At 37.8% G+C, this 23,271-nt stretch overlaps 1 protein-coding gene across 1 annotated transcript in view; it reads left to right on the forward strand.

The window, feature by feature from the left end:
• Positions 1-312: 312 nt before the first annotated feature.
• Positions 313-23,271, forward strand: part of fam135b (family with sequence similarity 135 member B) — a 72,580-nt gene continuing 49,621 nt past the window's right edge. Inside the window, exons 1-4 of the mRNA XM_061741680.1 lie at positions 313-379; positions 10,951-11,047; positions 16,823-16,887; positions 20,970-20,979. Coding sequence (XP_061597664.1) covers positions 10,971-11,047; positions 16,823-16,887; positions 20,970-20,979 — 152 coding nt within the window. The 5' untranslated portion in view covers positions 313-379; positions 10,951-10,970. The remainder of the gene's footprint in view (positions 380-10,950; positions 11,048-16,822; positions 16,888-20,969; positions 20,980-23,271) is intronic.

Raw genomic sequence — 23,271 nt, forward strand, 5'->3', positions numbered from 1 at the left:
TGGAACCAGAACAGGAACCAAAACCAGATCCTGGACCAGGACCAGGACCAGGGCGGAACCGGACCGGACTGTTGGAAAGAGAGACGCTGCAGCACAGACTAAATTAAATCTGAAGAGAAACAGAGAGAGAGAGAAAGGGAGGGAGGGAGAGAGAGACTGCAGCGCGGAGGGTCGGCTGGAGGAGTAACCATGGCAACAGCAGCAGCAGCAGAACCGGAGTAAACATTGCAGCTGCCGCGCAGCTTTCACCGCATCTTTATCCCGCATCATCTCTCTGTCTGCGGGACAAAGGCGGGTACCGTCCCTCATCCCTCCCTCCGTCCTCCCTGCGTCCCTCATCCCTCCATCTCTCTGCAGACGCCGCCGCATCAGCGCGAAGGTGAGGCTGTTTTACCGGGGGGGGCTGTAGGGTCCGGGGGGGGTGATTTAGGGTTAATGTGTTAATGTGTTAATGTCCGCTCATGATCCGAGTCTTTGTGTCTGTGAATAACGAGGAAAGAGACGCACTAGAAAGATAAGCGGGGGATTTTTTGATGGCTGTGTCCTTTCAAAGTAAAAGCGGGGATTAATGAATGAACTCGGCCCGGGCTGATTGGAGCTCTGCTGCAGCTGTGCTGCTAACAGAGAGTATCAGGGCCAAGACAATATTTGAGAGGGGAAGATTGTTTTTTACCGTTCAAAAAAACGAAATGTTGAGATTAATGTTGGAATAAAATGTTGAGAAAAAAGTCAGAATGTCGAAAACAAAGTCAAAATGTCGAGAAAAAAGTCGAAATGTCGAGAAAAAAGTCGAAATGTCGAGAAAAAAGTCAAAATGTCAAGAAAACAGTCAAAATTTTGCCTTTTTTTCAACATTTCGACTTTTTTCTCGACATTTCGACTTTAAAATATTATTTTTTTCCTGCCTGAACCTGATACTGTTCCGTAGATGTTCCAGTCTGAGCTGCTGCAACTCACTTCCACAAGGAGGATTACGGAAAATCAGGGCCAAGACAATATTTGAGAGGGGAAGATTGTTTTTTACTGTTCAAAAAATCAAAATGCCGAGATTAATGTTGAAATAAAATGTTGAGTAAAAAGTCAAAATGTTGAGAAAAAAGTCGAAATGTCGAGAAATAAGTCAAAATGTCAAGAAAAAGGTCGAAATTTTGGCTTTTTTTTAACATTTCGACTTTTTTCTCAAAATTTTACTTCAAAATAAATCGCCATTTTGACTTTTTTCTCGACATTTCGACTTTAAAATATTATTTTTTTCCTGCCTGAACCTGATACTCTTCCGTAGATGTTCCAGTCTGAAGAGTTTCCACATGAATGTCCGCTCATGATCCCAGTATTTGTGTGTGTGAATAACGAGCAAAGAGACGCACTAGAAAGATAAGCGGGGGATTTTTTGATGGTTGTGTCCTTTCAAAGTAAAAGCGGGGATTAATGAATGAACTCGGCCCGGGCTGATCGGAGCTCTGCTGCAGCTGTGCTGCTTCCAGAGAGTATCAGGGCCAAGACAATATTTGAGAGGGGAAGATTGTTTTTTACTGTTCAAAAAATCGAAATGTCAAGATTCATGTTGAAATAAAATGTTGAGAAAAAAGTCAAAATGTCAAGAAAAAAGTCAAAATGTCGAGAAAAAAGTCAAAATGTCAAGAAAAAAGTCGAAATGTCGAGAAAAAAGTCGAAATGTCGAGAAAAAAAAAGTCGAAATGTCAAGAAAAAAGTTGAAATTTTTTTCAACAATTTGACTTTTTTCTCGACATTTCGACTTTAAAATATTATTTTTCTCCTGCCTGAACCTGATACTCTTCCGTAGATGTTCCAGTCTGAAGAGTTTCCACATGAATGTCCGCTCATCTCCGCTCAACTCCAATTAGGGCCATGCAGGAGAAAGAATATTTGGGAGGGGAAGATTTTTTTTTATTGTGCAAAAAGTTGAAATGACGAGAAAAAAGTCGAAATTCCGAGAAATGTTGAGATTAATGTTGAAATACAATTTCAAGCATAATGTCGAAATTTCATGAAAAAAGTTGAAATTTCTCCTTTTTCCTCAACATTTCAATTTTATTCACGAAATTTTGACTTTTTTCTCAACATTTCGACTTTTTTCTCGATATTTCCACTTTTTTCTCAACATTTCGACTTTTTTCTCGACATTTCAACTCTTTTCTCGATATTTCAACTTTTTTATCGACATTCCGACTTTTCAGGTTCAGGTTCAGGTTACTTTATTGATACCCAAGGGTAAACTGGTTTTGCAGTCGAGAGTTAAACAAGCAACAGAAAACAAACACGAACACATACACATAAAACAAGAGACAGCTTCGGCTCGACAGAAAGTGCTGCAGTTCATGAAATAAATATAAGAAATGAAAGACATGAGGCTAAAAAAGAATTAAAACACCAAGAGCAAAATTTCCTCCAAGTTAGGAATGGATAAGAGCAATAAGATAAAAACATTGTAAAATACATCGTGCTCCGAAAAGTGACTTGTGCAACTTTTGTGCAAACTACAGCTTGTTCACCAGTGTTACTGCAGCTTTTTTCTCGACATTTCAACTTTTTTATCGACATTTCGACTTTTTTATCGACATTTCGACTTTTTTATCGATATTTCGACTTTTTTCTTGACATTTCAACTTTTTTCCTCGAAATTGTACTTCAAAATGAATCTTGACATTTTGCATAATGAAAAAAAAAATCTTCCTCCTCTAAAATATTATTTTTATTTCTCTCCTGCCTGGCTTTGATACTCTTCCGTATTTGTTCCAGTCTGAAGAGTTTTCTACATGAATACAGAGCTGCTCTCTGACTCCAGCTCTGGGGTGGTCACATGACACAGCTGTCATGTGACCTGGGGGGGGGGGTTCCTGCTGTCATGTGACCAGCAGATTCACTAGACAGCAGGAACCACGAGACCCGGTCATGAGATTAACCCGTTTAAACCTCCAGCTGCAGAAAAACTCCCTCAGAGTCGTGAACACAAACACTGACTACGTTTCCATCAGTCTAAATTCAGGTTATTGCTAATATTCCATTTACTGAAACATTGTGAATATTCTGTTTCCATGCTGAGCTAACAGGGTTAACAGCGTTATCTCTGTATCCATGGTGATTAATCATTTTCTGGATCAAACCAGCGACGCATGGAGAACATCTGGAATTAAAAGAGAGAGGTTAAGAAAGTAGAAAAGCATTCCAAAACTGAAAATGATCAGCCATATCCGGTGACGGGCTGTGCAAAAACAAACATGGCCGAAACGTCTCCAGTTTAGTGAAGTTAATGTTGAGAATGTTATTGACGTTATGGTCTATTTGTCTACATTCTTGTTATCGCTAATTACATTTGCACTATTCCATTCTGCACTTCGAGAAAAAAGTTGAAATGTGGGGAATAATGTTGAAGTACAATTTAGAGAAAAAAGTCAAAATCTCGAATAAAGTCTTCATTCTCGAAATTTCGACTTTATTCTTGAAATTGTATTTCAACATTAATCTCAGCATTTCTACTTTTTCCCGAAGTGCACAATAAAGAAAAACTCTTCCTCTCACCAATATTTTTCTCCTGTCTGGCTCTGATTCTCTTCCCTACACTTCCTTGTACTGTTTCTTTTCTCCGCGGTGATTTCTTGTCTCTGTGATGAGCTGAAGGCTAACGGTTGTAGCTCACGGTTCACACTGTGTTTTTGCTCTCAGAAGACGAAGCCGATCACAATATAACCTCATTTTGCATCAACGTCAGCTCCAAAAGTCAGGCTAAATTTCTCCCGTCTCCCCCTGGCAGGGATTTACAGTGATGTCATGAATCCTGGAACAACCTCGAGGGTTTAGCAGTTAGATTATAACAGTTAGATTATAACAGTTAGATTATAACATCACATGATTGCTGAACTGCAGGGTTTCTGTGGAGGAATTCTGTTAAATTAATTTAAAATATAATACAGTCATGGGGAAAAGGAAAGTTCCATTTCCCCATGTCCAGTTTCTGTGTATAAACATGATAAATATTGTCTGTTTGTCTAGTTAGAAAAACGTGGCCTCTTATAAACAACATGAACCTTCGTCGTCGTTCCGCTTTTTTATTTAACAAAGATTAAGCCAACATGAAAATAAGGTCGTGGGTAAAACTAAGTACCCCCTCTGGTTCCAAGGGTTTAAGAGGAGCTGCTAATCATCAGCCGTCCTTTTTTGGTCTGCATATATATTAATGGTTAGGGCTCGGTCGTCGTGACGTCATCATCTGGCGGAGCCGCCATGTTGGAAGCTACCTTAGCTGCTAGCTTAGCTGCTCTTTGTACCACCGTATTCAGACGTACTGCCTCTTTCGTCATTCTTCATCGTTCTTCGGTCCCTGGCTTCCTTGTTTAAGGTCCCGGTAAATTCCAGTTTTTTCCAGCATTTTAACATGTTTTTTTGCGTTCCGTCTGTTCACTTGATGCTACCACACTGCTGTTTGTTTACACTCACGAGGCTGCCAACATGGCCGCCGCATCCCAGAATGCACCTTGGCGACCAAGCCCTATACCATGTTGGTAAAAACCTAAGGCATATATATGCATTTTTAGTATATAATATATATCATATATATTTTAATCTATTATTTATTTCTTTTATTTATTTTTATTTGTGTCGTTGTTCTTCATCGGAGGTTTTGGTGTCTGCTACTCAGATCCACTTTCAGTCCTACGACTATTATTACGACGTTACACCAAAACATCCAGTTAGAGATGAAGTATCTGCTGTAATCGGGGTTAATGAAGTGTCAGGTTCCTCTCTGAGTTATTTTAGTTGTTAGTCCTGAGGGACTAGGACGGTAATAGATGGATTAATTTCTGCACACGTGCACTAGCTTCCAGCTGATGTTGAGCTGGAAACGCCGGAGGAAACATGTCGGATCTGGTTCCTTCCTGAACCGAGATCAGAGATCAGAGATCTGAGATCTGAGATCTGAGATCTGAGATCAGAGATCAGAGATCAGAGATCAGAGATCAGAGATCTGAGATCAGAGATCAGAGATGTTACCAAAGGTTCCCAGCTGAGCTAGCAGCTAGCAGCTTCTCCCTAGGGTGGGATTAATGTGTGTGTGTTTTAGTGTGTGTGTCTGTGTTTTAGTGTGTGTGTGTGTTTGTGCATGAAACAGTCACCAGACAGCAGATGTTTGGTTTGTAACGATTAGTGTTTAATGATTTGGTGTAAGAGGAAGAATATAAGAATATAAGCTCTGAGAGAAGCAGCAGCAGCAGAGAGTGGATTAGTGGCAGAGATGCAGAAGGCTTTAACGCTCTGCTAAATATACAGAGTATGCAGATAGTATTCAGAAATATACAGAATATCAAGAAAGTATTCATAAATATGCAGAAAATATACAGAATATCGAGAATATTCATAAATATTCATAAATATCCAGAAATATCCAGAAATATTCAGATTATTCAGAAATATCCATAAATATCCATACATATTCATAAATATCCAGAAATATCCAGAAATATTCAGAAAATATCCAGAAAATATCCAGAATATTCATAAATATTCAGAAATATCCAGAAATATTCAGAATATTCAGAAAATATCCAGAAAATATCCAGAATATCCAGAATATTCAGAAATATTCAGAAATATCCAGAAATATTCAGAAAATATCCAGAAATATCCAGAAATATTCAGAAAATATCCAGAATATCCAGTAATATACAGAAAATATACAGAATATCGAGAATATTCATAAATATTCATAAATATCCAGAAATATCCAGAAATATTCAGAATATTCAGAAATATCCATAAATATCCATAAATATTCAGAAATATCCAGAAATATCCAGAAATATTCAGAAAATATCCAGAAAATATCCAGAATATTCATAAATATTCAGAATATCCAGAATATTCATAAATATTCAGAAATATCAAGAAAATATCCAGAATATTCATAAATATTCAGAATATCCAGAAATATCCAGAAATATTCGGAAATATTCAGAAATATTCAGAAATATCCAGAAATATCCAGAAATATTCAGAAAATATCCAGAATATTCATAAATATTCAGAATATCCTGAATATTCATAAATATTCAGAATATCCTGAATATTCATAAATATTCAGAAATATCCAGAATATCCAGAAATATTCAGAAAATATCCAGAATATCGAGAATATCCATAAATATCCATAAATATTCAGAAATATTCAGGAAATATCCAGAAAATATCCAGAATATTCATAAATATTCAGAATATCCAGAATATTCAGAATATCCAGAAATATCCAGAAAATATCCAGAAAATATCCAGAATATTCATAAATATTCAGAATATCCAGAATATTCATACATATTCAGAAAATATCCAGAATATCCAGAATATTCATAAATATTCAGAATATCCAGAAATATCCAGAAATATCCAGAAATATTCAGAAAATATCCAGAATATTCATAAATATTCAGAAATATCCAGAAATATTCAGAATATTCAGAAAATATCCAGAAAATATCCAGAATATCCAGAATATTCAGAAATATTCAGAAATATCCAGAAATATCCAAAAATATTCAGAATATTCAGAAATACCCAGAAATATCTAGAATAATTACATATTTTTTGTATTACACTGACGATTTACACCTGTACTTTGGGTTATTTGTGTTGAACGGGCCCTCGCGCGTGCAATTTTCACCAATAAAGGTCAAGGACTCAAAACCGAGTCCGATGAACCACCATGACTCTTTACGTCAAACCATTCAAAAGTTCTGGCAGAAAATAAGAACTATCAAATATGAACCAACCAGATGAAGGGGGCGCGCTTTTTGGCGTCTAGCGTCGCCACGGTAACGCTTTTGAAAGAGAAAAGTAATGCGTGTGGTCGCAGGATGGAGACGCACATTTTGATGTATAACACACCTGGGTGCACGTTACGGTTCGGCCCGTATTAACTGCTGAAGGAATGGCATAAATTACACCAAAATTACGCAATTAATTCAAAATGTTCAAAATGTCCGACTTCCTGTTGGGTTTGGGCCATGGCACCAAGAGACTTTTCTTTAAGTTGTGACATGATACAGGTGTGTACCGATTATCGTTTATGTACGTCAAACCGTATTGTGGGGCTTGAGGCACAAAGTTTTCTAGGGGGCGCTGTTGAGCCGTTAGGCCACGCCCATTAATGCAAACCATTAAATATCACATTTATCACCAGGTCTGGCTTGGTGCAAAATTTGGTGACTTTTGGGGCACGTTTAGGGGAAAAAAGGCCCCTCATTTAGTCGGAAGAAGAACGAGAAAATTCCTACAGATACAATAGGGCCTTCACTGTCCGTGCTCGGGCCATAATTAACTAAACTAAACTAATTAAAAAGCTGGAGGGCTTTTTTCCAGGACTATGATCAGACCCGGGTTCCTGTCCTGGACTGGCAGTCCGGTCTCGGCTCCATGTAGGGTTTCCACCTTTCAGAAATAGAAATAAGGGACGCCCCGATTTCAGCAGCGCAGGAGCCAAAAAAAGGACATCACCCAAAATTTCTAAAATGCATAGAAATGTATTTATCTTATATGAAAAAACAAAACGCTTTGATTTAAAGTGCTTTAATAGCATTGAACTTGCAGGACTGTACAGACAGCCAACCATACTAGCAACTGAAATATCCTCCTATGCTCTGTATGTCCACATCAGCCCAGATGTAGAATATAGATACAGGTGAAGAATATGGTGTAAAAGTTAATTTATTTCAATAATTCAACTAGAATATGGTGTAAAAGTTAATTTATTTCAATAATTCAACTAGAATATGGTGTAAAAGTTAATTTATTCCAATAATTCAACTAGAATATGGTGTAAAAGTTAATTTATTTCAATAATTCAACTAGAATATGGTGTAAAAGTTAATTTATTTCAATAATTCAACTAGAATACGGTGTAAAAGTTAATTTATTTCAATAATTCAACTAGAATATGGTGTAAAAGTTAATTTATTTCAATAATTCAACTAGAATACGGTGTAAAAGTTAATTTATTTCAATAATTCAACTAGAATACGGTGTAAAAGTTAATTTATTTCAATAATTCAACTAGAATATGGTGTAAAAGTTAATTTATTTCAATAATTCAACTAGAATATGGTGTAAAAGTTAATTTATTTCAATAATTCAACTAGAATATGGTGTAAAAGTTAATTTATTCCAATAATTCAACTAGAATATGGTGTAAAAGTTAATTTATTTCAATAATTCAACTAGAATATGGTGTAAAAGTTAATTTATTTCAATAATTCAACTAGAATATGGTGTAAAAGTTAATTTATTTCAATAATTCAACTAGAATATGGTGTAAAAGTTCATTTCAATAATTCAACTAGAATATGGTGTAAAAGTTAATTTATTTCAATAATTCAACTAGAATAGGGTGTAAAAGTTAATTTATTTCAATAATTCAACTAGAATATGGTGTAAAAGTTAATTTATTTCAATAATTCAACTAGATCTCTGCTGGCCATGATGAAATTAGTAGTTCACTGGTAAAAGAGATATCTAGTTTCATACTCGAACCTCTCACTCATGTTTTAGGTCTATCCATGGAAACTGGTATTGTTCCAAAGGATTTTAAAAAAGCAAAAATTACACCTTTATTTAAAACTGGTGATTCAGGAAATTTTACAAATTATCGTCCTGTGTCTATCTTACCTTGTTTTTCTAAAATTTTGGAGAAATTAATTTATAATAGAATTTTAAAACATCTAGATGAGCACAACATACTATACGAGCATCAGTATGGATTTAGAAAAGGCCACTCCACCTTTATGGCATTATTGCAACTCACAGACAAAGTACATACAGCTATAAATGACAACAAATTTGCACTTGGTATTTTTTTAGATCTCAGTAAAGCATTTGACACAGTTAATTATGACATTTTGTTAGCTAAAATGAAACATTATGGCTTCCAAGGAAATATACTCAAATGGTTTGCAAATTATATGAGTGAGAGGGAACAATATGTAGTTATAAATGGTTGTGCCTCAAATATAACTCAGATATCATGCGGTGTTCCGCAAGGATCTATCTTAGGACCCTTATTATTTCTTATTTACATAAATGATTTTTCATCAGTTTGTAAATTTTCTTTTCCCATTTTATTTGCTGATGATACCAATATGATTTTATCACATACTGATTTACATACTCTAATTAATAATACAAATGAAGAAATTATGAGAATCTCAAAATGGTTCCAACTCAACAAGCTTGCATTAAATATCAAAAAATCAAATTTTATCATATTTGCAGGTAGGGGTAGGAAATATCTTAAAGATTATATTAGAGTAGCAGTAGATGGAAATGAAATTTCCCAAGTCTCACATACTCGATTTTTGGGTATTTTGGTTGATGAGAAATTGAATTGGAAAAAACATATAAATTTCATTCATAATAAAACTGTGAAGTCATTGGGAATCATCAGCAAACTGCAGAATCTCGTTAATATTTCTTGCTTATTAACTCTGTATTATTCTATGATTTATCCTTATTTGATTTATGGTAATATTGTTTGGGCAAATACATACCCTTCCAGTCTTCGTCAACTTTATTTTTTGCAAAAACGATTTGTAAGACTGGCAACTTTTTCTAACTCTACGGAACCTTCTACTCCTTTGTTCAGAAAACTCAAACTTCTTTCAGTATTTGACATAAATATTCATCAGATATGTGTGTTTTTATACAAACATATGTTTTTGCCTTTTTCTTTACCACTATCGTTTTGTAATTTTTTCACTTATAATTCTCAAATACATTCATATAAAACTAGACAGGTTAATCATTTTCATCTTCCTTTTTATAAAACTAAACACGGCCAGTTTTCCCTCAGATATCGCGGTGTGCAGATATGGAACTCCAAATCTCACATTATCAAAAGCTCTGCTTCTCTAGAGATTTTTAAAAGAAATTTATCATCTCATTTAATTCACATTTAAAAAATGGCAAGTTTTCTTTGTTTTTTTTTTTTTTTTTTTTGTGTTTGTTTGTTTGTTTTTTTTTTGTGTGTGTTGATGATCTATAACCATGTAGTCAAACATTCTTTGTTTTTGTTTATGGTCTTCGTCTTGTTGTTTTTGTTTTTTGATTTTTTGTAATTACTGTTTTACTTCCTAAATTGAGGGGAGGTCCGTTGCATAAGCCTGCTGGCTTTTTGACCTCTCCTGTCACATTTGTTTTACTATTTTGATTGCAAGTGTTAATTTTATTGTGTGCAAACTAATAAAATAAAAAAAAAAATAAATAAAGAATATGGTGTAAAAGTTAATTTATTTCAATAATTCAACTAGAATATGGTGTAAAAGTTAATTTATTTCAATAATTCAACTAGAATACGGTGTAAAAGTTATTTTATTTCAATAATTCAACTTAAAAGGTGAAACTAACATATTACATAGTCTCATTACATGCAAAGCAAGATATGTTGAACCTTTATTTGTTATAATTTTGACGATGGAATTGTTTATTGATTTCATAAAATATTCTCTGATTTATTTTTTATTTGGGGTTTTCATAAACTGTGAGCCATAATAACCAAAATTATTTGTTTCACCTTTAGTTGAATTTACTACGAATGAAGTTTTGCAATATATTCAAATTTTCCGACCTTCACCTGTAGATTATGACATCAATAAATAAGAGCATAATATGTGTCTGTATTGGTTCAATACGGAACTTTTAATTCCCAATTACGGAACAATTCCGTATTTCAAGGGACGGGTGGCGACGCTAGCTCCATGAGTCGTGCCAGCAGCTGGTTTTAGCATCACCGCTAGTCCCTGGAGTCTCATATGACATGTTTATTTCCTCTCTCATGTCTCGTATTTCACATTTATTTATTTCCTCTTTCTGCAGGTGATGACGGGGAACAGATCATGTCTGAAGTTCATATGTAACGTTTATTATAACGTTTATTTCCTCTGTTTTCTCCAGGTGATGACTGGGCTGGGATCATGTCTGAAGTTCAGGGAACCGTGGAGTTTTCTCTGGAGCTGCACAAGTTTCACAACGTGGATCTGTTTCAGAGAGGGTAAGAAGTTCACGCCGGTTATTTATAAATATAACCGCTATTTTAAAGACCTGCAGCAGAAGTAGACGGTGAAATACACATTTCCCCAGTCGTGGATCTGAGCAGAGAGATAAAGAAATGTACTGCAGGAAATAACTGACTCATGCTTGGGTGACGTGTGGAAGATTAGTTTTTAAAGTTAAGTAGCTTCATGGCAGACAGGAAGTGAGTTTTTAAAGGTAACTAGTGTTGAAGAATATTATCAAATCCAGTTCAGAAGTCGCTGTGGTGTAGTGAGTTTTAGTCTCTGGTGTATTTAGTTTTAGTCTGTGGTGTAGAGAGTTTTATCTGTGGTGTAGAGAGTTTTAGTCTGTGGTGTAGAGAGTTTTAGTCTGTGGTGTAGAGAGTTTTAGTCTGTGGTGTAGAGAGTTTTAGTCTGTGGTGTAGAGAGTTTTAGTCTGTGGTGTAGAGAGTTTTAGTCTGTGGTGTAGAGAGTTTTATCTGTGGTGTAGAGAGTTTTAGTCTGTGGTGTAGAGAGTTTTATTCTGTGGTGTAGAGAGTTTTAGTCTGTGGTGTAAAGAGTTTTAGTCTGTGGTGTAGAGAGTTTTAGTCTGTGGTGTAGAGAGTTTTAGTCTGTGGTGTAGAGAGTTTTAGTCTGTGGTGTAGAGAGTTTTAGTCTGTGGTGTAGAGAGTTTTAGTCTGTGGTGTAGAGAGTTTTAGTCTGTGGTGTAGAGAGTTTTAGTCTGTGGTGTAGAGAGTTTTAGTCTGTGGTGTAGAGAGTTTTAGTCTGTGGTGGAGAGAGTTTTAGTCTGTGTTGTAGAGAGTTTTAGTCTGTGGTGTAGAGAGTTTTAGTCTGTGGTGTAGAGAGTTTTAGTCTGTGGTGTAGAGAGTTTTAGTCCGCTGTGGTGTAGAGAGTTTTAGTCTGTGGTGTAGAGAGTTTTAGTCTGTGGTGTAGAGAGTTTTAGTCTGTGGTGTAGAGAGTTTTAGTCTGTGGTGTAGAGAGTTTTAGTCTGTGGTGTAGAGAGTTTTAGTCTGTGGTGTAGAGAGTTTTAGTCTGTGGTGTAGAGAGTTTTAGTCTGTGGTGTAGAGAGTTTTAGTCTGTGGTGTAGAGAGTTTTATTCAGTAGCCGGCGGTGAGCAGACCTACAGAGCGTGTCTGGGTTGGTGTGCTGACCCAGAGTGGTTGGAATCATTACTTTTTATACAGAAAGTTCAAAGCACAAAAGACAGGAATAAACAAGCCAAGTGAGAGACAAAAAGCAATTTACATTCAGATGTGATCTGTGGCCAAATGCCGTTATCGGGCATATCAGTCAGTCAGGAACTTCATCATATGGCATCCCCGTGGTTCAAGTCTTTGTTGAAGCGAGTTCAAAGGTGTCGGCCCTGCAGGGGGAGGAAGCTGGAGTTTCACGTCAGCAACGGTGTCACAATACCTCAACACTAGCTTCATGGCAGACAGGAAGTGAGTTTTTAAAGCTAACTAGTTTCATGGCAGACAGGAAGTGAGTCTAGTTCTCATCAGAGCTGCACCAGCAGCATCTTTCTGGTTAATCAGCTGTTCCAGCGTCGGCCGTCCAAAGTTTCTCTCTGAGAATCTGTTAATGAGCGTCTCACATGAACGGTTAGTGAAACCAGCCGACGCTGCTGGACTGCGTTTTCATTCCTTCTTTTTATTTGAACTGTGGTTTCCTCCTGGATGGAGGATGGAAACGTCCTCAGCAATAGAGATGCACCGATCAATCGGCAACTGATCGATATCAGACGATAACGCCCCTATCGGTTTTGATCGCGTCCTGAAAATAATAGTTCAAAGCAGCCGATCTGATGACGTTTACAACAACAAAGAGTTTTACAATGTCCGAATAGGACGACAAATTTGCAGTTTGCAAAGTTTGTGCAAAGGAAATCCCCTGAGGAGGAATGTTATAAAATAAACACAACGAAGCTGATAAGACGTTTGAAAGTTTCTCACATCCAGGACTATACAAAGAACAGTAGCGTGTAGCAACACCATTAGCTAAGCTGAACATAGCAACGGCACTAGCTCAGCTGTAACAGAGACATTTAAACCACAGCAAGAAAAATTAACTTTATAAAATTAACTCCATCGTAAGGTAATGGATACATAAGCCTTGATCATCAGCTGTTTGTCGTTGTAGAGACATCGGGTTTAAACGCGCCGTTAACTGCTTGGATCTGCGGTACGCGCTGCAAAGGCGAAATTAGCATTTCTGCTAAAACCTGCTGTATTTACACTGATTAATGTAGTGTTCATTATTTTGCATTGTCTCGTCTAAAATGCTGCTAAAATGCTAAATTAAACGTTTTAGCGGAGCGATGCAGCCCTGGGGGCCGAGACGGAGCTCCAGAACTCTCTTCTCTGAGTTTAGTTAGTTCTCCATCCATCCCTCCAGCTGGAACCGACAGAGTAACGTCTTCCTTCCAGTCTGAGAGATCCCAGATCCGCTAACGTCAGAGCTAATCCCCCAGCGTGACGGCTGCGCCGGGGCAGCCGAGCACCCGAGCACCCTCGGGCCCGCTTGAGCAATGATTGCATTAAAAGCACTAATTTAATCTACATCCCACTCGCATAAAAAACTCCCCCGAGAGTCTCAGCATCTTTCAATTACACACTCTGAGATTAGCTCCCATGCTAAATTTAGCAGCTCGTCTGCGTGTCAACGACATCGTAATTGTTTTAACAAAATGCTAATTAGTCCTTTCGTCCTCTTGACATTTGCTCTCCAAGAAAGATGTGAGATCTGAGAGTTGCATCATCAGCCTGAGGGGCCGACGCAGAGACTAATGAGGCTTTTTACCGAGACGGGAATGCAGAGCAGCTCTCTGCTGGAGCTAATGGAGCTAATGGAGCTAATGGAGCTGCTGATTTAGGCGGTTTTCAGCAAACAAATCATTCCCTTTAATATGCTTTATTTGTTTTTTCCCTCTTTCTGCTGCCAGGCCTTTATTTATGTTTGTTATGTCCAACTCGCTGATCTGATGTCATGATTGTGCAGGCTGGTCTCAGTCCTCCCCAGAGATCGTCCTTCAGACAAACCTGCCTTTAATTTGAATCAAAGTGACCTTGAGCATGAAAATTATCCATATTTGAGAGAATACATTTTTCCTTAAAGGATAATCTGATCAGAATCGGAATCAGAATCAGAATCATCTTTATTCGTCAAGTTTGAACATTGGCCCAACAAGGAATTTGATTCCGGTTATTTCGCTCACTGCACCCAGATTTAAAAGTACTGTATCAACAGTAAATAAAATGTACAGTAAATAAACAATGTGGCACTTACATATATACAATTAAAAAAGTGAGAGGTGCAGCAGTATGAGGTATATGATTATTATTGGGAGGGGCGTTGTTACAGCATATGATTGTGTTATTATTAGTGCCACGGCTGCGCCAAGTGGCACACCTCCTCCATAGCTATGCAATAGCAATGGAGGAGCAGCCAGAGGCACTATTGTTATTGTGTGCATTTCATCTTATTCATTTTCCGGACAAAACTTTGGCGCGTAACTAGTCCCGCAGCTTTGAGAAAACGGGAAAGATAAAAACGTAGAAACGTGCGCCTTAAGCGGGAATCATGTGCTATGACTTTTATTAGCGATTGGCGTGCACGTTTTTGCGCAACGTGCAAAAACGTGCGCTTTTAGCGCCATCCGGAATGCATTGGGAGAAATTTGGGGCCTCACCACTCACACACCATTACTCGAAAAATTCTGAACCAATTTAGAAAGTTGTAGGCCCTGAATTTAACTACAGTCCTGTGGATTTTCAGATCGATGGCACAAATAGTTTTTGCACGAAGTGCAAACACATTTCCAAATTTCCAAACAAATGGGGAGATTTTCCCATGTACTTGAATGGAGCAGAATGTCACAGTCTGGGTGGAAGGAGGTTAAAAAAAAATGCAAATTCACCTTTTTTCTGAGTCACGTATCTTTCTCATACTTGCACGTAGAAATGTCATTCAAACTTCAAAACGGAGGAAAACTTCTCTTCTCTCTCCAAACAGTTTTTTCCTAAAATGTACACTTTTCAAGATATAAGCGCTCAAGCGAAGACTGGAAATCAATTTTTTGTCAATATTAGAGTGGAGTTGTTTTTTTTTTTAGAGTGGCAGACAGAGTGAAAAAATAACTTGATTTTTTATTTGTAACTCGAGCTCACGGCCAAACCGTGAAAGCTGGACAAATATTTTTTTGTCAAAATGTAGACATAGGTGTTGGGATTCATAAAATGTGACTTTCACAGGCGGGGTATGCACAAAATTTAACCGGGGGGGCTAACGGCCACGCCAATTCCTGCCTCGGTCTCCATTCACTGTAATGTAATAAAAAGTTTTCTTAAAAAAAATCTCACTTTGTTTTCGTACTGCCGTTACTAACACATCTTAAGGAATTTCTGAATAAAATTAAGATTTTCAGAATGTGCCGGGTTCTGTGTCTCTCACGATGTCTTTATCTTTCTGCTAGGAGCTACGGTTTTCTCACAAATCAGAGTTATTTGAGAACTTTCACAAGGCAAAAGCTGGGGTTTTCTCACAGCCAACCCGGAATGTTCTGAAGTCGAGGTTCTTGTTGCCGGGGCAACCAGAGCTCAGCTGTTGACTCATTAGACTGAGCCAGAACTAGTCACATGACCCAGTCAGTACAGACTTCATATACTTTAACCTGGAAAATGGAGAAATCTGAACCTTTTGACCTTACATGATCCCCAGTCCTGCTGGGAACAGGTTCATGGGATATATATGTATATTATTATTATTATACATATAAATATTTACATTTGTATATTATATATACAAATTAGCCCCGCCCCTTCTTCTGATTGGCCGATATGTTATAGTGCAATATCTTTTGAATGGTTTGACATAGAAAGTCATGGGTGGTGTCAAAGGACTTGGTATTGGGTCCTTGACCTTCATTGGTGCAAATTAGACCCGCCCCTACTTCTGATTGGCCGATATGTGAGTCCTTCACCTTTATTGCTTGGAAAATGCAATAATGTACACAAATGTGCAGCAGCCCGCCGTGGCACTCTCGAAATTTCTGCGAGGAAATTGTCTAGTTATTGTTATTATTGTTATTGCACGGTGATTGGTTTCTCCGAGATTCTATTAATTGTGAGAGTTCATCAGAGCAACAGCTTGGGGAAGAAACTGGCCTTGTGTCGGGAGGTTTTAGCGTCCAGTGCCCCGTAGCGCCGTCCAGAGGGGAGGAGTTGGAACAGTCTGTGTCCTGGGTGTGATGGTCTGGTCCTGGTCCTGGTCCTGGTCCTGTTTCCTGGTCCAGGTCCTGGATAGATGGGAGGTTAGTCCCAATTATACTCTCTGCAGACCTGATTGTCTGTTGCAAAACAGCATGGGACGGACACATGAATGTATTGGTACTTGCTGGACGGCGGTGAACCCGTTTATGGTGTACGTATCTGGTGTTTGGCAGTGTTTAAAAGTGAAACTGTTGGGGCGCCTCCAAGAGCTCTGGTAGTTGTGTAAACCCAATCCCTAACCCCAATCCCTAACTCCAATCCCAACCCGATGCATGCTGGGAGTTGTAGTTTCACATGTTTTGTCGTCTGTGTTATGATGTTTGATTTCTTTCTGGGGCCCAAAGCAAGAATAAGAAAACTGCCCCAGGTCTTAGTAGGTTAAAGAGTGAGATCACTTCCTGTCTGCCACCACGTCACAGACGCTGGTGAATAACTACATCATCGAACCGACATCTCTGCGCATGAACGTGTCGAGTTTCTGAAGCGTTTGTGTTTCCGTCTCTGCAGGTTCTACCAGATCAGAGCTGGACTGAAAGTTTCACCTCGGGTTCCACACCGGGTGACGGTGACGGGTCAGGATGATACAGGTGACGATCACACACACACACACACACACGCACACGCACGCGCACACACGCACACACACACACACACACACACACACACACACACACACACACACACACACACACACACACACACACACACTTCATATCTGGGTGTTTCTTAAGGGTTTTGGAGGACGGTGGTTTCTCCGAACGGTTTGTGTTGCAGAGTGTTGGAGACAGTCGACAGTCTGTAACAGATTGTAGAATTCTGCAGCTCTGCTGTGATGAGTTCAAGTACCTTCAACATCCGGAAAAACTACCGTTAGTTCTGCAACCGTGATGCGTTCAAGTACCTTCAACATTTGGAAAAACTACTGTTTGCTCTGCAACCAAACCTGCTGCTGCCGGTTAACGGTTGAGAGCAGAAAACTGTCTGCTGGGATTAAAGAGCTGGAGGTGAAAGCAGGAACAGAAAAGCTCATTTTGGTCAAATATATAAAATCCAATCCAGTTTTATTTGTTAAGCACGTTTAAAACAACCACAGCCGAACAAAGAGCTGTACAGAATAAATAACAAGACAAAACAGCCATTATTTAACATGAAATGTTAAATAAAATAAGTTAAAAGGTAACAGTCATACAATCAATCAATAAAATAGGATAAAATAAAAGATAAAAGAATAAAATAAAGAATAAAAGGGTAAAATAAAGTCAACTGTCTAGCTAAGTGTTAAAAGCCGAGGAGAGAAGGATTTAAAACCAGACAGAGAGGAGTCTGATTTACCGAGGTTGTTCCATCGTTGTTCCAAATATTATCAGTCTGGTTCCCTGCACATCTAAATCCAGCTGCTTTAATCCAGCTGAGGATTAAACTGGAGTTTCCCAGAAATCCATGTAAACCTGGACGAGAAGACGGTCCATTATTGAGTGAGGTGAAGTTCTATAATGGAAATATTTCAGACTTGTACTTTGAATAAACTCACCGTCCGAGTCTTGGAAATGCAATCGTCTTATCTTCTGCTCTTTGTTGGTTGTTTAACTTTATAAAACACTCCTTCACCTTTGAGCACAGATCAGTATGCAGTTATACTGTGTTGTGATTGGATGCTGATCCCTCGCAAGGTTTTCATTCAATGACAAAAAGACCATTTGGTTATTTTGTCGGTCTTTATTTTCAGATTTCCACCACAGTTCCACTCCGCGACGCTAGGTGGCGCCACACTCACTTCTGCGTTTGTGTTCTTCCGGTTAGTTAATAATAAATATAATAATATATTTTATTTCTAGTGCACTTTTCATTAAAAACAAATCTCAAAGTGCTTGAAGTTAAAATCAATAAAAAAAAAAAACTCACTGGGTTTGTATGTATATATTTATGTATGTATATGTGTATGCGTATGTATGCGTATATATGTATATATATATATTAAATATAGCAATAATGCACATATATATGACTTTGGTTTTTACCTACATGGTATCAATCATTAATATGTGTGCAGACAAGGTAAAAAAATAAAAAAAGAAGTTAAAATCAACCATGAATAAAATCAATAGGAAAAAGCTTTAGTTCTTTGTTCTTCTCCTATTGTGTTGATATTCTGGTTTACGTGGCGTCATCACTTCCAGACGGGGAAGTACCGGGGGGTGGCTAGCTCGGTAGCTAGCTCGGCTAAGCGTGGGTTGGTAAAATGCTGGAATAACTCGATTAGGACCCGATATCTGGCCCCAACAGCTCCATCTCAAAAGCGTTAAGGTGTAAAAAGTAATCTCTCGTTCTTCGCACGGGTTACGTTCCAAAAAGAACCCGCGATAAGTGAAATTCCTTGCCACTGTTTGTCTTAAGGTTTTTCTCCTACTAGTTTTTACCTCCATTGTTTATGTAATAATTGCTCGGGGGTTTATGTTTATGTTCTGGTTCTGGAAAGCGTCTAGAGACAACTGTTGTATTAGACGCTATATAAATAAAATTGAATTGAATTGAATTGAATTGAAGTAGCAACCTTTATTTTTTTTACAATTATTATACAATGCTTCAAACTCAGATCAGCCCCACCGAGACCCAAGTTATTAGATCTGAATAGGAGAAAATGAAAAGTACAATAAGTACAGTAGGACAAATAGTGTATTTCCCTGCTCTTCTGAGCCGCTGCATCCCGACTCTGTAGCGTCTTTTTCTCCTAAAGCCTCTAAAGGTGCAGGAGTGTTTTTACCAGAGAAGAAAATAGTTATAGGTCGTTGTTGTCGCTCTTTTTCTTCTTCTAAACCGACACCATGGATTATATCTGAGACTGTAATGAACGATTCATCAAAGGTTCTTGAGCTGCTGCTGAAGCTCATTGGCCGTTCTCAGCTTGTTGCTAAGCAACCAACGTTATTGACACAGGAAGTGAAGAAGTGGGGAGACTGTTCAGCCAATCAGAATGCAGAACACGATGTACAATGTAAATCCGTGAAGCAGCGAGACGTGAAAGATGAACCGTGTTACAGCCAGAGATTACTGTACACAGCTTTTTAAACTTTGGTATCGGTCGGATTAAAGGCAACAATTCCACTTCCTGTTAGTTCATGTAAACGTACCGACTAATGAACACGATTTGACATCATCGCGTGAATGTATCTGCGTCTAATCGCTCCACGATGCTTTTCTTCGTCGTTTCCACACGTCCTGATTGGACTTTTGACAAGAGCTGATCTAAATGCCGGCGAAGCCAAACGAGACTAAAGCAACGACGGAGAACAAAACTGAAAACTGCAGATTCAGCATATTCTGCTTTCCAAGGTCCGGCGGGTTCAGAGATTCTTTCACTGCAGTCGACAATAAAAGCCAAGAAAATAAGAAGCTCTGGAGCCGAGAGAGTCTCCTTCTGTCCTGACGGATATCCGGGCTCGGCATCTGCTCCGTCTCGTCTCGGGGATTCTGGCCGTTAAAGCATCTCTGACATCAAACTCAGAACAAAACAAAGTCCTCGTCTTTTGTCGTTTTTATAATTGTACTGATGGAAGTGGATCCCTTGCGTTTCCCGCCGTCCGAGCCGTGAAGCGTGAAGTGTGAATCGGAGTGCCGGCGTTTGTAACCGTCCTAAAAGCAGAAGAAAGGAGATACACTGTGTACGAAACGTGAGTCACAACGGCTGCCGTCGTCTCCAGACCGAGTGAGTGTAAACGAATCAACCAACTCGTCTAGGGAACCGTTTAGGGAACCATACACGCTCTAGTACAAGTTCATGCTCTTGCATGAGTACACGCTCTTGTACAAGAATCAGAATCAGAATCAGAATCAGTTTTATTGGTCAAATTTGAACTTTGGCCCGACAAGGAATTTGACTCTGGTTATTTTTCCCACTGTACCAGATTTAAAAAGTAGCAACAGTAAATAACAAATGTGGCACTTATTAACATATATACAATTGTGAAAGTTGCAGCTGTATGAGGTAGACTTGGTAATGAAGGCTCTTAATAACAAATATACCATTTTTTGTAGAGGTGTGAGAGGAGCAGCAGAATGAGGTAGATATGATAGATTATTTGGAGTACATGTACACGCTGTTGTACTAGTACACACTCTTGTACTAGTACACACTCTTGTACTATTACACACTCTTGTACTAGTACACACTCTTGTACTAGTACCCTCCCTTGTACTAGTACCCTCTCCTGGTGGTCTGGTATGATCCTGACGGGGCGTCTGAGTTCACCAGAGTCTAAATCTGGATCAGCAGCAGCAGCTTCATCTAATACTGATGTGCAGAAATAACCGCTATTTATAGCTCTCTCTGTGTGCGTGCGTGCGTGCGTGCGTGCGTGCGTGCGTGCGTGCGTGCGTGCGTGCGTGTGCGTTACGTCACTCTGCCAGTCTGTTCGTTCTGAAGGTGAAAGGAGGTTTTTTGTCCAAAAGGCACTGGCAGCTTTACAACCATGAACATCTCCTTCAGTCCTGTTGGTCGGTGGTAAATTCAGGCAGATTTGATCAGATTTGATCAGATTTGATCAGATTTGGTTTATTTTTAGGTCCTAAACCTGCATGGTAGTTTTCCATGATGCCAGGTGAGTTAGATCAGGACATAATAATCCATCCATCTCTGGTGCTGATGCTGGAGAAGCAGCGCTGCATCCGTCACCGCTGCACATCTTTATCTTTCTAGACCAGGGATCAGCAACCCCCGGCTCTAGAGCCGCATGCGGCTCTTTAGCGCCGCCCTAGTGGCTCCTGGAGCTTTTTCAAAGATGTTTGACCTTTTTTTTCCTTCTTTTTCCTCTTTTTTATTTTTTTTTATTTTTTATTTTTTCTTCTTTTTTTCTTTTCCTTCTTTTTTTCCTCTTTTTTCTTCCTTTTTCCTTTCCTTTTTAATCTCGACATTTCAACCTTTTTCTCGATATTTCGACTTTTTTTCTCGAAATTTCGACTTTTTTCTCGACATTTCGACTTTTTTCTCGATATTTCAACTTTTTTCTCGACATTTCGACTTTTTTCTCGACATTTCGACTTTTTTCCCGATATTTCAACTTTTTTCTCGACATTTCATCTTTTTTCTCGAAATTTCGACTTTTTTCTCGACATTTTGCCTTTCGCCATTTGCCTTCATTCTAAGGCTTATACATACAAGACTTTTCATTTTTTGCGGCTCCAGACATATTAGTTTTTTGTGTTTTTGGTCCAATATGGCTCTTTCAACATTTTGGGTTGCCGACCCCTGGTTTAGAAGCTCCGTGTTTGAGTCAGACTTTTATCTGACACGGTTCTTCACGTGGAAAAGATGAAATCCAAAATAAATTTGAGCTTCATCTGACATTATTACTAGAAAACTTAAAACGTATAAAAAATTTTTTTCATAAATCCTGCCTCAATCCTGCCTCATGCTCCTTTAATGTTGTAGTACAATTTCGAGAAAAAATGCGAAATTTTAACAAAAAAGTCGAAATATCGAGAAAAAATGCGAAATTTCAACAAAAAAGTCAAAATGTCGAGAAAAAAGTCGAAATGTCGAGAAAAAAGTTGAAATGTCGAGATTAATGTTGTAGTACAATTTCGAGAAAAAAGTCAAAATTTTGAGAAAAAAGTTGAAATGTCAAGAAAAAATTCGAAATTTCAACAAAAAAGTATTGCATTGTAGCTTAGTATGGAAGAGAATCCAGGCAAGAGAGACCGTTGTTCTTTGTTTGCCAATGGAATAAACTTCAAGAAACTTTATTTTTGTCAGTTTATCCTGCGTGAATTCACTCCCTCTGCGTCTCAGTGGTCGTTTGATTTGATTCAGTTTAATACAGTTTAATACTTTTGAGTCCTTTAATAATTCACCTGGAGGACAGATAGCGACTACACTACTCTTAAATGAAATACTTACCTCCTGTACAACTGCTGCTTTTTATTATTTTACCTCTTTTCTTATAATTTTATTTAATTTTATTTGTTATTTACTGTTTAATTGCGTCTTGCTGCTTTTAATGTTGCCTCCCCACCAAACATCTCATGGCACCAATAACAGTTGGGATGTTTTCCACTGTGAACATTAATCCATTACCACAATCACCTCTGTGTCTGAAATCCTCTCTGGGAACAAACCACAGGTATTAAATGTTCTGGTTCAGAATAAACCGCAGGTATTAAATGTTCTGGTTCTGTTCATGTCGCCGTCCGGGGGACGAAAACAAGAAATCATCTTCCTGAGAGGAATTTAGAATGTCCAGCACTTTAGAGGACAATAACAGCCGGATTATTTCCCATTAAAAACAGTCGCCAACAAATTTAATTGTCGACTTTTGCCAGCAGAATAAATGTCATATGTAATGTAATAATTTAACCCTATAATGTAATAATTTCCTATAATGTAATAATTTCCTATAATATAATAATTTCACCCTATAATGTAATAATTTAACCCTATAATGTAATAATTTCCTATAATGTAATAATTTCCTATAATGTAATAATTTCCTGAAAATGTAATAACGCCTGAAAATGTAATACAATTTGCACTTAACTCAATTGAAAATTTAATAAAACCCAATAATGTAATAACTTCACCAATAATGTAATAACTTCACCAATAATGTAATAACTTCACCAATAATGTAATAAAATATCCTGACGGATATTGTAATAACATTTTTACCGATAATGTAATACATTATTACATTATTGGGAATTTTTTATATGGAACTCAAAGTCTGTAATTTAACCCAATAATCATTCTGGTGTTTCAAATCCAGCGTATAAAACATTCTTAGATACTTAAAACACAAAATGTAGAACTCTAGACTGAAAATTAACTTATATATTACATTATTTGTCAAGTATTACATTATCAGTTTTGAAAAAAAAAAGACCCACGTGAAAATGTAATAAATTCCCAATAACGTAATAAGGTATTACATTATCTGTAAAAATGTTATTACAATATCAGTCAG

The sequence above is a fragment of the Cololabis saira genome, chromosome 15, assembly GCF_033807715.1.
Source record: "Cololabis saira isolate AMF1-May2022 chromosome 15, fColSai1.1, whole genome shotgun sequence".
NCBI classification, from domain to species: Eukaryota; Metazoa; Chordata; class Actinopteri; order Beloniformes; family Belonidae; genus Cololabis; species Cololabis saira.